At 44.2% G+C, this 15064-nt stretch overlaps 1 protein-coding gene across 1 annotated transcript in view; it reads left to right on the forward strand.

Annotated features, from left to right (window-relative positions):
• Positions 1-12071: 12071 nt before the first annotated feature.
• DAW1 (dynein assembly factor with WD repeats 1) overlaps positions 12072-15064 on the forward strand; it is a 192097-nt gene continuing 189104 nt past the window's right edge. The window contains exon 1 of the mRNA XM_078665688.1: positions 12072-12214. Within this exon, the coding sequence (XP_078521814.1) occupies positions 12175-12214 (40 nt within the window). The 5' untranslated portion in view covers positions 12072-12174. The remainder of the gene's footprint in view (positions 12215-15064) is intronic.

Consider the following 15064-nt stretch of genomic DNA (forward strand, 5'->3'; position numbering starts at 1 on the left):
CAAAGTGCTGCTGGCGTCCAGCTGGAAAGTGTCTGGGTGGATCCAAGGATGGATCAGAGATGCCAGGAGTCAATACAATCGTTACCCAGCCCACACAACACTATGCTGAGGCGGTCCAAGTATTTTGCAACAACCCTTCCCTCAGTCAACGTGCGGCTGGTCCCGAATACACAAACCAGAAATGTACTCAAACAAACCCTCCCAGTCTCCTTCGTACCCGCTTCCCAAATAAACTCCCTCGAGCCGATGTCACTCAGCGACCCCGCCGCAACTCTTCCTAGAGTCACGGCCACTCTCCAGCATCCACCGGACACCACCAGTCCTCGCACCAGCTGTCTTCGTCGACGTCCTGGTTAATGGCGGTCTCGGTCTCCGACTCCTCTGGTCCCACGTCTTCCTTCCCAAGGTCCATGTGGTCCTCTATGGCTCCTGCCTCTCCTACGGGACCCACATCTTCTTTCTCTATCTGCACACTGCGACTTCCGTCTTTGGCGTGTATGTGTGATTGCTCCACCCCCGCCTCTTTGTAGCTGCCTCCCATTTGTCTCTCCGTACTGCTTCCGGGTTGTTCTACGACCACTTCCGGGTCTTTCCCGTCCTCGCGTCTGTGTGCCTGAGGGGATACAGCAAAGGAGCTTGGTTGTTGGAGTCCGCTTGCAGGGAGACAAGAGGACATCCCACGGGTACAGTCCTCCTCTATTCCGGTATCCTCCTCACAGTCCCCTACCAGATCTATCCAATTCAAAGGCCCGTCTATATCCACGTCACTTCTGGGGCTGTATAATTCCCTTAAATATTCTACCCATACAGCCTCTCCCACTACACAGTTCATTGCCCCCATCGTATGCCCAGCCACTCCTTTTATTAGTTGCAAAAACTGGTGACTATTCTTTGATTCAATAGAATCCAAGAGATTAGCCCAAACATTTTTCTTTATATGCTCTTATCAATCAGTAATTAACCTTTTATATTCCCCTTACAGTTTTATAAGGTTTAACGATCCAGCCAAATTATAATTGACTTTGAGGTTCCGTGCTTCTCTCCTTATTTCTCTCTATGTAGTTCTTTAATTAAAGCAAAGAGAACTTCTGGAATATTATACTTTCTAAGGGTTTCCCACAGGCATTTGCAAACCACTAGTTGAAATGCCGCCCACAAGTCAACAAAGCAGCAATACAGCTTTCCATTTTTCTCGATTGACTTTTGTGCGACGGCCCACAGTGCGAAACAGTGATCAATTGTCGAATGGCCGTCTTTGAACCCACCTTGCTCTACAGGCACTATTGCACACTCCTCAACCCACTCTTTTAATCTACCTAAAATTATCTTCAATAACACTTTTTCCCCAATATCTAAGAGATTAATTAGTCTGTAATTTTTAGGGGCATCAATGTCACCCTTCTTATGCACCGGTCGGATGACTGCCCCCCTCCAGTTTCTCGGTATTTTTCCTAGCTCTAAAATCTGTAAAAACATATGAGATAAAAATTCTGCCCACCATTGTGTCTTGTCTTTTCAATATTATTGCAGGCAGGTTATCGGGGCCGGCTGCCCTAGTCAGATTTAAACTTCCTATTGTTTTGCTAACGTTTGTTACTGAAAAGTCTGCTTTTAAGTCCCCTACCAGATCTATCCAATTCAAAGGCCCGTCTATATTCACGTCACTTCTGGGGCTGTATAATTCCGTTAAATATTCAACCCATACAGCCTCTCCCACTACACAGTTCATTGCCCCCATCGTATGCCCAGCCACTCCTTTTATTAGTTGCCAAAACTGGTGACTATTCTTTGATTCAATAGAATCCAAGAGATTAGACCAACATTTTTCTTTATATGCTCTTTTTGAATCAGTAATTAACTTTTTATATTCCCTTTTCAGTTTTATAAGGTTTAACGATCCAGCCAAATTATAATTGACTTCGAGGTTCCGTGCTTCTCTCCTTATTTCCCTCTTATTTGCTAGACATACAGCTGAAAAAGATTTTTTTGCCTAACCTGCGGTTTTTGTTGGTTTGTTACACCTACTTTTCCTTTTTTTAATTCGACTTGGCGAAATTGCACCACCCGATCGATTTTTCATTCAAACCAATCCAGGGTATGCCCTTGTGGGATCTCCAAGACTAACCTCTGTTGAAGTATTAACACTTTTTCTATATATTCATCCGTTAGTCTGGGGGTGGCCCGTCTCGGATACTGTACATTTTGAGTAATTACAGTCTGTCGCTTAATTGAAACCACACCCTGAATCTCAAACTGCAGTGAATTATGGTCACGATTGTCCATTTGAGAAACCATAAAGCCCTTCTTTAGGGCAAAGTTCCAGGCATGCGTAAAAACGTAATCAATGTTATTATAACTTTTTTTTTAATTGGAACCCACTTTTGCAACAATATCCTTGGTAACATTTTCAGTTTTCGAAGCATTAGCGCGTCTACTTGATGTTTCTGCCTTACGGACAACAGCAAGAATATCGTCAAGACTAGTATCACCATTCATCCAGAGCATTTCTAGAATAGCAGGATTATTGGAATGCATTACTACCTGGTCATGAACTAAATCTTCTAGTAACCCACCAAAAGCACAATCCGTAGCTAACTTTTTTAACTCACTTACATAGTTGTCCACTGATTCATTTTTTTAGTTGTTTCCTCTAAAGAAATTTGTATCTTGTGATGCCGATACAAACTTTGGGAGCAAAGTATTTATCAAGATTAGATAAAGCAACCGTGAATACATTACTATCACCATCCCCAACAACAGGTTTGTTCATTTGATTGTAAGATCTTTGTCCTTGTGGACCTAAAGAATGTAATAAAATTCCTGTTTTCTGTTCAGCTGACATCTTTCAATCAGAGTTTACAGTCTTGATGTAATTCAAAAAATATTCTTTCCATTCTGTCCATTTTAAAACAGGTTCCGAACCGTTAGATCAAAAATCTTGAGGAGGACTTAAGGAGAACGTTTGTTGACTCATTTTGCAATCAAATTAAGTGAAGTATCAAAGTTATCAAAGAGAGAAAAAAAAAATAAAATAAGTGGAATTGTTCAGTGCAATTTGATGAAAAAGAACACTGTCCTTTCTTCGCCACTTGAAAGTGTTATCCACACAAAAATCGAAGTTACGGAAGAACCAAATAGTCAGGTAAAATTGGTAATATATGAAAAATATTAATCAAAATAAAATCACCTGGAGTAAAGATCCAATCGTTATAGCGACATCCTTTCTGTTGCTGGTGTAGTCGCTAAAAGGGAATCCTTTTTCCTTGCTGGTGAGAATGCGTTTAAGTTTTCAAAACGCTTTGCCGAACATCAGGTAGGCTTTCCCAATCAAAGACGGCCAATGCGTGTCATGTGATGCAACACGTTCCGTACGAACGTCTGACGCAGACACTGAATTCCAATGAGTTACTCTGTATGACTGGCAGCTTGGGGAGAAGGTCGCGAGCGAACGTTAACAAGGACCTGGTTGCTATGGAGTACCGTTGGACTTGCGTCCTTTGAACGGTAAGGCCAAGCACAGCATATGTACAGCGTTGCACATTTAAGATATAAGGTAGATGAAACGCTCACCAGTGTAATTAAGTTGTTGGCTCCCCCGCATGCTTTTTCGATTATCTTGTCGCATTGTCTCCGCTTGTATTCCGCTCACTCTTTTTTTTTTAAATCACAGAGGCTCAAGGTATTTGCATCCCGATCGTCGCCAAATGTTCTATTAACGCACTGAAGATGATTTAGTAGAGTAAACCTTGTTCATTGTAAGAAAATACAAGCAGGTACTGCAGCCCAACTGGTCAGCTCGCTGTTCTTCAGAAGTCTGCACAACTGCTCTTAGCTTCGCGTTTTATATTCTATGGGAAGCGATTCCACAGAGCGTGCATCAGAGCACGCATCATAACATATTAAATATATACAACATAACACAGCCCGGTCAGCTTAAGAATTTTGACATTGCAGTAGCACAGGGTTTAGTTTAATTACGTGACGATTTTATGCGTTTGCAGAAATGGGCAGATATTGTTCAAATGATAATGTGCCTGGGGAGTCGGAGCTGAGACAGATCACGTGATCGGAACGCGAGCGAGCTGAACGCAGTCGCATAGAGGGGAGTCCCCCCCTTCTCTCTCCCTGCTAAACAACTGCAGCAGGAGCCGGAGGCTTAGAAGCCATCTCTCAAGACTTGCAGCCTCTCCCAGTCAGCACCCAGCCAGCACCCAAGCCTATTGAGACTAACAAGCACCAGTCGCACAAAGGGGAGGGGAGGAGAGGAGTCCCCCTGTTAACAACTGCAGCAGGAGCCGGAGCCGGAGGCTTAGGAGCCATTTCTCAAGGCTTGCATCCTCCCCCAGCCAGCACCCAAGCCAAATCAGTCTAACAATCAAGCACATTTAAGTATAAACAACATAGCAGCTTGGCCAAATTAGAGACAATAAGGGCTCTGAGGAAACCGGAGGACACCAGCGATTCAATCCCTGGACCCCCACGCAGTCCCCTTCTGCAGTAAATGAATAACCTGGACAACCGCCTGGAACACCGGGAGAGACATAGATTAACAGATCTAAGAAGAGGGAACGTAGGTGGTGCTTACGGAAGAAGAACAAAAAGGACCTTTGACATTTCAACAGCCAATAGAACCAGCGGCTGGAAAATTGAGGTTGGGGTCAAAGGTAGAGGAGGGTAAAAAAAGCTAACTGGGAGGAACCATAGATAGCACACAAAAAAATAAAAAAACCTTGGATGATTATTACAAGAGACTATCCCCAGAGAACGCCCAGAAGGGAGGAAACATTTTGGAGGTCTACCACAGGAGCGTAGATACAATCACGGACGGCAAGCGAGAAACCACTCCCCAAATAAAACATAGCGGAGAGGACGGCCAACAAGTGATAAACGTACAACAACAGTCTCCGGCCAGCAAGGACAGCGAAGACTCGATTTCAACACTCTCTCTAGAGGTTAGTCATGGTGCCAACGTTGGCACAGCGCAGGCATACACAGTACACATAAAATGGATGCAATCACCAAAGGGCAAACTTACAGCATTTCCCTATTGTCGAGTGGGGAAGAGAACAGTGTGATCGAGCTCTCTTCAGTGCTGACAGCCACGCCCCGCATTGAGTGGGACCAACTCAAGAACTCAACGATTAAGACTTCGAGTCCAAGTCTATCACACACAATAGACAGGGCCCCATGGATAGAAAAAAAAAGGCTGCGAATCCAAGCCGATGCTGGGACCTACAACACATCAGAGTTGGATCTGCCGCACACAGAACTCAACCGAATGGGAAAATACCAGCAATGATTGCTCTAAGATACAACATGCAAGAGAAAATTATGATCAAGCCACCCTATCGGAGGCCAGGATGGTCACAACTAACAGGTCATCCAAAAATATGAAGGATGAAGGCACCAAGATAAGTGATGTTGAGGTTGATTCAAACGAACAACATAATTGGCTATCTACGATCAACGATACACTCAGGACAGCCACGAATGCCCTCAATTGGCAGTCACATCAACTAGAGGTCCGAATGGACACAATGCAAACTATAGCCTTAGCTATAGCAAACATAAGCCTCAGGCTAGAAGCACTAGAAAAACATGTAAATACAGAGGACTGCCACTGTAGAGTCATTGTAGAAAAACTTTCATCTCTTCCGGAAGTCCTGTCTACATTAATTATGGATCTGAAAAAATTTAGTTCAAGCAACAAAGGAAATAACTTGGAAACAAAGGCTGAAACTATGCCCACTGTGGAAAATACAGAGCCATGAGGGATCCAACTTAGTTTAATAACTCGGAGTAAAGAGGCCAGCCTAGAAATTGTGCCAGTAATGGTTAACCCCCAACATAGCCCATGTCAGGCAACAATAAACAAGGCAAGAAAAAACAACAGTTCCAGCACCAATTTCACGGCTAACTCGAATCTTACAAACTTGCACAATCTGCCAAAATGGAACAGTAGTAGTCAGAATCTACAAGTGGATGCATCAGAAGAGCATCTTGAGATCAGGTGAATTAGTAGCCCGTAGCCAACTACCTCTGCCATAAAGGACAACAAGCTCGTGTCCAGACAAGAGAAAAAATGATTAAAGAAGAAACAAACAATTAATAGGCAAACTCAAGCTCAAAAGGCCTGGGAGCAGTCAATCATAGAGGGGAAGATAACTCCCATAACCGGAAAACAGCCAAGCAGGAAGTTTTTCCCAATCTTTGAAAAACAGAGGAGGACCTCGATGAGGAATACACTAGACCACACTCCAATATTATTGGAAACCGATAAAGCAAGCAGGAATTCAATTCCCAAACAACCGTATGAGAACACAGAGCCAGGGTCAACCCAAAGGGTAGCGGGGAGCAGCCCGAAATCTATTTATTCGGCCAAGTCTGAGGAGAACAGAGGAAGTTCAAGACAAACAAAACCTCTGGGGACAGATGTTGCCTGTCAGGTATTACAGGAAGAGAGGACAGATGGAAAGGAAAAGACCATAGAGGGAGCAGGTACAGAGCGAAACGCAACAATGGAGCAAACTCAAATGCGTCTATCAGAGAACAGAGCCCAGGAGCACATTTAAATATTGAGAGAACCACACGGTACAGGCACCAACCTCATCGAAAGTCATGTTCTGCCCCCAGTATAGGTCACGTGGAAGGACAGACATCCTCAACAGGGGCAATATTTTGAAATTGCTTCATCACATTCCTTCGCTAATTCACATAACGAACAAAGACCTCCTCAGCATACAATTTGAGGTGGACGAAAAGCAAATCAAAATGGAAAATACATTAACAACATGGAAGTCAACATCCCTTGCCGATATGGTTTTAAGAGAAAAGATTACTTTTGATAAATGGGGCATAGTGGTGCATGAACTAGAAGAAGAAAAATATCCAGACGTGCTGGCTACACAAGGTGGTGGCTTGATCAAACAATATAGAAACAATCAAAAGACATAAACCTTCCTGAAAGGGACTCAACCCGTCGACACCCAGCCGAATTTTCACAATTTTACAATTGAAATCAACGAAAAAAAAGGTCACAGTGAGAGGAAAATACTTGAAAGAAATATCGGCGATGAAGGCCGGCTTAGATCTCCGACAAGAAGGACACCTAGCAAAGCCACCTCAATGTGCGGAGGCCATACTATGCAGCACTCCTAGCCCTGCAGCACAAAATAAGTTATATGCTGTAATTCCATCACAAAGAAACTTGGAGGGACTGGCAAAAAGAGACCACATTACAAGCCTGAGACTCATAACATGGAATGTGGCACGAATTCTAAACACGAGAAATAGCGTTTCTGCAATGGAAAAGATCCAGAAGGGGGACATTCTCTGCCTGCAGGAAACATGGGCCACAGAGGACAACCACCTGCAAGGGTTTGCCGGTACTCATGTACCAGCCAGGAAACTACATTTTTTTGGTAGGCCCTCGGAGGCCTTTCAATCTATGTGAACCAAGCAGTGGAGGTCTCAATCAAAGAGATTCGTAGATCAACGGACACTGCACAGTGCATTGTGATAAACGGTCTATGGGACGGTAAAACTAGAAAAGAACTCCTAATCATTAATGTATATCTCAATCACAAGGGAGTTTCGAAAATGTTAATTACCAAAGAGATCATATTAACCCTAGAGGAAGTGCTTTGTGAATATAATCATTTGGACCCAATTATCACTGGGGATTTTAATCTCCATAACCTGAGTCCGGATAAAGATCAAGGCTCCCCTGCGGAAAGAGAATTTAACAATTTTTTAAGGTCATTTGATCTAATCTCAGTACAGGCCTGGACCGAGCAACATAACCCCAATGCTGTGAATCCTCTGACATTTAATAATCAAACCACAATTTACTATATCTTCATAAGAAATAATATGAGGAACAGAATTCAGAACTTCCAGATACAACAACAAGAAACAAGCGACCATGCAATGCTTATTGCAGAATTCAAACTCCAGTGCGACCGCCGTGAGGAATTGGTCCCCATAAGCAACACAGTGGGTAGGAGGAGCACAAACTTGTGAAGAGGATTAGATAGAACCACTTCACTGGTTTGAATTGGGAAAGCTGCAAGCAGAGACTACTACGGAACGGACACAGTGGACCTTTCTCCCCTACCATCCAGAGTTGGGACAGTTGGATTGAAGCACTGCGAGCAGTTCTATTGAAAGGGGCAAGGAATACAAACCACAAATCGGCGAGGCAACAAGAACGATGCAATATAAAGTTGAAGAATAGCACCCGCATCCTCAGACCAGACGGGTATTCTGGAAAAGTGGCACCTTGGTGGCAGAGAGAGCCTACAAAGATGCCCAGCGGAACCATAAACATTTAGTATGGAAAGAAAAATGCCAGATGATGGAGAAGGAATGGATCACACTATTTAAATTATGCAAACCGAACAAACAAAAGCAATTCTGGGAGTACATAGCCAAGATGGAAAATACAAAAACGGACAGGCGAAATGCAGTCACAGCAGACGCCTGGATTGACCACACAGCAGAAATATATACAATGAAATCAGGTGGCCAAAATGTCAGCTTTTCCCCCGAAACAGACGGGGCTGAAGTGGAGGAGGACGACCAAACAGATTTGGGGGGGCAAGTTCTGGAGCTGAAAGAAGTTATGAAGATTCTAAAAAATATAAAACAGGATGGAGCCCCGGGCCCAAACGGCCTACCGGGCGGACTGTTTAAGCGGGATCCTAAGGAGTGGGCAGACCTGTTAACACCGATGTACAGGGAATACAGAGCCCAAGGTGAGGTGCCGGAAGCCTGGTGAGGCTCTTTATTGCAACCAATATATAAGAAGGGAGCAAAAACTGACCCAAAAAAATTATAGACTCATTGCCTTGCTAGATATCGAAGGCAAAGCATATGCCAGCACTAGACTGGATAGAGGAAAACGAAATACTACCTTTTTACAGGACCGCATTCCGAAAAGACTGCTAAACTATAGATAATATCATGGCCCTTTCGTACCTGGCATATCAGGCAAACTCCGGTACAAATCTCCCAGTATTTGCATGTTTTCATAGATTACTCGGCCGCTTTCGATGGTGTTAATTGAAGCAAGCTGTGGAACAAATTGTCTCGCTGGAAGATATCCGGCAAATTATTGAAAGCACTGAAGTCACTGTATACCAACACGTGGGTGAGGATCAAACTGGTGGGGGACACAGTCACACGTAAGATGTCAACTGACCGCAGCCTAAAGCAGGGTTGCATTTTAGCACCTACACTTTTTAATCTTTATACAGCAGACTTGGGGAAAGCGATACAAGGAGCAAGTTTGGCAATACCAAAAATCGGCCCGCAACGACTAAATATACTTCAGTATGCTGATGACCTGGTGATTCTTGATCCCACCAGAGTAGGTTTACAAAGAGGGCTGAATGTGTTAAATAAATATAACCTGGAAAACGAACTTGTGGCCAATCCCAGTAAAACAAAAGTTGTGGTGTTTGGTAAACACCCGAAGAAAACAGGCTTAAAGTGGAGACTGGGAAACAAAAGCATAGCCACAGAAAGAGCATATCAATATTTAGGAGCATGGCTGAACGACAAAGGCAAGGCAACCTTGCACCAGGCCAAGACGCAAGCTAAAATCCAAGCTACCATTTATGCCCTCTGCAAACTCCATGGCAAATTAAATAGCCCTACTATGAAACCCATCATGAGAGTCACAAAATCAAAACTCCTTGCGGTTGCTGGGTACGCATCACAGGCATTCCCAGGTAAGATGGAAAAGATGATGGAGAAAGCTCAGTGCCAGTGTTACAAAAGAATTTTTAGGCTCCCCAAGTACATAAGAAATGCCCTGATTCGGCTTGAGTTTGACCTTGTACAACAGAAATACGAATGCCGGAGCACCCTGGTTAAATTCTGGTTTGAGACGACAAAAGCTCAGAAAGGATCCCTTAAGGAGGCATTGAGAACAATATTTGAGAACTTGCCGAACCCATGGCAGAAATATTGCCTGGAGACAGTGGCAGAGTTGGACCTATCCACAGCATCCTGGTCACAAGAAGGTCTAAACTACTTTGCAATAAAGAAGGTGCTAAAAAAGCACACAGACCAGATATCAAGGAATGATGATCTTGCAAGACTGAAGGTAAACATAGGTCTGGCCGGCCTAACTAAAGCATACGAGCCGCATAAAATCCAGCCATACATGAACAGTTCTCTAGGAAGGAAGTGTTTGAAGGAAATTGAATGGGCACGTTTAGTCCCCCTTCCAATAAAAGAACTGAATCCGGCTTGGAAATCGTTGAACAATATTATCAGTTGCAGGCTGTGTAATTATAGGGAGGAATCATTGGTACATCTATTATGCTGCTGCCCTGCACTACTACAGCAGCGACGTATTCTGTTAAAACCAATGTTCCTGAGACATGGGACCAGAAGATGCGCCAATGCAGTGGCACTGCTTCAGTCAAGTATGGAGTCTTCAGATCTGTCGAAATTTGGCAAATATATGAACATGACACGAATGGCCCTAATAGTGGGAGAGGTGTGGCGCCGCGGCCAGGGCGACTGACGCTGGAATCTGGGGGCCAGGGTTCGATCCCCGGCTCCGGCGGCAGGTTAGCCCAGCACCATGTGACTCTGGGCAATAGCTCGCTTAATCTTCCCGACGGCCCCCAGCGCCTAGAGACCCTTACGGGTGATTGTGCGCTTTACAAATGTGGACTTTTAATCGGAAATAACGCAGAGGAAAAACGTGGGCGGCAACCGTGCCCGGCAATGAACTAAAAATTAATCTTGTACGAAAGCCCAGGGAATATGGACCTTTGCCAATATTTAATATTCAATTAAAAAAAATATATATATATAGAATATAAGAACAAAGCCACATTTTAGATATGGTCTGGTACCACTGACCAATCAATAGTTTTAAATTTGTATACCATACATGCCAACATTTCAAAAGAGCAAAGTGGGAGATTTTTTTTAAAAAATCGGGAGAATGGGGCCTTGAATCGGGTTACTGTCATGTGTGGGCTTTGGAAGTGTGCTGCTGCAGGATCGGACATTTGTAACGCAAATGCACGTTCTTTTCTCACCTTTCAGAAGCATGAAGTATAATGGCAGGCAGAGAAAGGGTGATGCAAGTGTTGAACACTGCCTGGCCTGGCACTTTGCTGGCAGTGCATTCACCGCCCCCCGCCCGCCCCTGAAAGAGGGCACACACACAGCCGCCCCGAGTACTTCACAGGTCTTTAAAAGACCATGCGCTTGTTAATGAGGCTTAATAGTTTTTTTCACCCCTCCTAGCCCCTGCATCGCCCCTCTGACCTTTTCTGGAAGAATTAGCCCGTTACACAATACTAAGCCCTGTCAGCTGAAACCCCCGAGGAATCGGGGTTTTGCTTGCAGGAATCGGGAGGCGGGAGGCGGGAGACTAGCCCTGAAATCGGTAGTCTCACGCCCGAATCGGGAGGGTTGGCATGTCTGGTATACTTGTTTAGATAAATGTTTTATAATGTCGATAGATACATTTTTTATTGTTATTCTGGATAATGCACTGCAATTCTGCAAAAATTTTAAGTAATTATGCAAAAAATAAAATTCATTCATTCATTCATTGTTCAACTGTGCTAGGATGTCGCGTAATGCGTGGCATTTGGCAGAGTTCTTAAAGGATCATGGGAAATGTAGTTTTTTAATATGTTTACTACGATTGGCTGCTGTGAAAATTCAAATAAATAGCGAAGAAAGAGAAGCAGGATCCAAGCCTCCAGCTGGGACATAGTATCGCTGTTGGTTCACCTTCAAATAGGGAATGCTGAAAAAGAAAACACATGGACTTCAACGAGAATGATAATACGTCCTAATAGCTTCCGCAAACAAAGTGGACATCTTGCAGTGTGCTTAACCAATTATTACGTCGTAGAGGAGAACATTTGATATGAAAATGTTCGTAGTAATGATATTTCAAAACAAGATGTAGTCTTACGAATCAACCCCCAACTCGCAGCATATTGAGAAACATTTCTGTACGTGAATATTTCGAAAACGTCAGCCGTCAGAAGACGTGGACTGTCCCTTTTCTGTTTTCGGTATAAAATAATGAAACGGGGCGGGGCTAAGTATTACTTTCGCTTCTGCGCATTGTCTCGTCGTGTGTTTGCTGGTCTCCATGGTTACGGTCGATCAGCGTGTTACTGCGGGAGGATGAAACTCAAGCGGTTCTTGCTGCGCTATTACCCACCAGGTCAGTGCCGTTCCAGAAACTTCTTTGGCCTCACGTTACACTCTTGTTATAATTTTGTGTGCAATAACTTGGACAGCGTGCATTTTAGAGTTATTTTGATGGGCATGATTACTTTACTCCATGTATGGATCTAGTATTTAACTTGTCTTGAGCATCATCTTGGGTCCTGGGGAACGAATATAGAAGGCAGCTTGCTGCAGCTTTCTCTATTTACGCTAAAAGGAACGGGTAGTGCACAAATCTCTAACCTGCCTACTAGGCTCTGTGAATACAGACATTTGACCTTAAAGAGGATTTTGCAAATTACTCACTGATATCATTAAGGGGGTCCTTGTTTGGAAGCGATGGAGCGTTTACGCATCATCTTAATGCCCAACCGCCATTTATGGGTCCCGCCGAGTATGTTGGTGAAACATCATCATTTCATGGAAATTGTTTATCAGCAGGTAATCGCCTGCCCTCGTTTATGCGGTGAGGGCTGAGCATATGTCTTACTTTGCATATTTGCGCTTCAGGGCGTGCTTCTGCTGTGGTGTTATGCATCCAAGATAGTGCATGGAAGAGTTGCTTCCGTACAGTTACATACAGAATTGTAGAGCAAAACAGCATGAAATGTGTCTGTGTCCCTCGGACGCCTAATTCGCAGTTACAGTGTTATGGAAAGTGCTTGTTGATGGACCATTTTTTACATTTGATGAAACCGGCAGAGTTACTTACTAATCTGTACTTATTGTAAATACTTCTCTCTCTCTTTTTTAAAACACTTTTTATTAAACCGTTGCTCTGTACGTATTTGCTCTTATAATACTAGGAATAGACATACATCGCTTTTGTGTTGCCATACTACTAAAAAAGACCCTTGTTTCAAGGAGCTCGCAAAGCTCAGTATCCCCCCTAATCCACCATTACACACAGTCCTATTTCTGTTTTCCCCTCCCTCTCTTTCAGTATCCCCTATATTTACTCAACCTACCCCAAACTTTCCTCCATTTTTGTGGGCATCCTCTGGCTCTGTAGATTACCTTATTTGCCCCTGAACACCAGTCCAAGTCAGTTTCCCATTTCCGCAGGACTGGTGTCTGGCTCACTCCCCATCTTTTGGCTATATTCCTTTTTGCCACCACCATTGCTCCTACTTTCAGCCATATTAATGTGTACTTGGGCCATTTTTCTTTTCCCGTAACGCATAGCTATTAACCATCTCGGTTCTGTTGGGATTTTCCATTCAGTGACTTCGGTCATAACTCTTGTCACCCCCTTCCAGAAAACTTGAATATATATACATTCCCATATGATGTGAAAGAAGGAACCAGTTTCACTACATCCTCTCACTCAATATCTAGAAACATCACGCCGCCCCATTTGATGCAGCAGTGTTCTAGATGCATGGGACCAATGGAGTATACATAGCTGGACTAGATGAAATCGGGCCCTTATAGCTACTTCATGTGGGCTCTGCACTGCCTCCTCCTAGTCATCCTTCTCCAAAAGTCCCAGCGCTACCTGCCCTCAAGGTGTCCACCGGATTGGATGAGTTGTACATTATTTTCCTGTATGTTAATGAAGTGGCCTGTGCAAGCATTGGGACCATCAATAACCTATCCTCTAATGGCGAGTAGTCAGGAAGAGTCTCCCCCTCTCTGATATAGTGGCGAATGGCATGGCCTAGTTGCATATATCGGTATCTTTCTGTCTCAGCCATTTCATATTCACGTTTTAATTCCTCAAAGGAGAGCTGTCCTTGTCCCCTCCTTACACCCTCTAACCTTTCAATTCCCAGCATTTCCCAATTTTTAAAGAATTCTCTTAGGGCTCCCACTTCCGCCAGCTGGTCACTGTCCCACAATGGAGTTCTCCCAGTCAATTTCCCTTCCCAGCCTTTATGCTTTAACACATCTCTTCAAGCTTGCACTACCCTCTGAGTTTGTGGGGGAGCTGCTTTTCCTTCCGTCTGCTGGATATGGCTGCCAGGTATCCCCTTTCACCCATAGCCCAGTGATCTACTCTGAAGCTGGATCCCCACGATATGTAAATGCCCAGTCATTCACTATTATCAACTGTGAGGCCCAGTAGTATCTGCATATGTCCGGGACTGCAAGCCCTCCCTCGTATACTCCCCTCTGAAGCTTACAGGGAGCGATTCTAAAGCTACCTCCATCCCAGAGGAGTTTTCGCAATTCAATATTAATTTCTCAAAACACCTTCTTAGGTATATTGTACGGGGTGTTCTGTAATATGTATAGCAACATAGGCTTGGCCATCATTTTAAAAACGACTGCCCTGCCCATTAAGAACACCAGCAATTTCCACCAATGTTCCACATCGTTCCCTAGTCGCTGCATTTGGGGATATATATTATTTTCTAGAAAGTCTTTGTTGGACTTGGCCCTTCTGGCAGGTTCACCCCTAAACTTTTTGCTTTTAATGGTGACCTGGTGATGGTGATTTTTGGGTTCTGCGCACTTTCACTGTGTCCCAGTGGAAAGTGCGTGTGCACTTTGAGTGCATGTGGTGAGATAGGCTTGCCCTCCCATAGGAATGCATGGGGAATGTATGTGTCCCTGGTAGTTCCTGATGCGTGGGGTGTACAGGCTCGAGTCTGGTATGTGCGGACTCGTGTGATTGAATTCTGCAAAATGATGTATGCGGCGTGTGTGTCTAGTATGGAAGTGCCACTTCTAGACATGTGCCTGTCTGTGCAGTGAGTATGCTGGCGCGTGATTGGCTGAAGCTGGCTGGGGAGCCTGGCTCCAGGAAGTCTGGATGGGTCTGCCCAGGAGTGAGTGGAGAGACCAGCATGAGTGATGTGAGGGAGGGCTGCACCTGGCTCCGGAATGGGGCTGGGCTTTC

The sequence above is a fragment of the Lissotriton helveticus genome, chromosome 11, assembly GCF_964261635.1.
Source record: "Lissotriton helveticus chromosome 11, aLisHel1.1, whole genome shotgun sequence".
Lineage (NCBI taxonomy): Eukaryota > Metazoa > Chordata > Amphibia > Caudata > Salamandridae > Lissotriton > Lissotriton helveticus.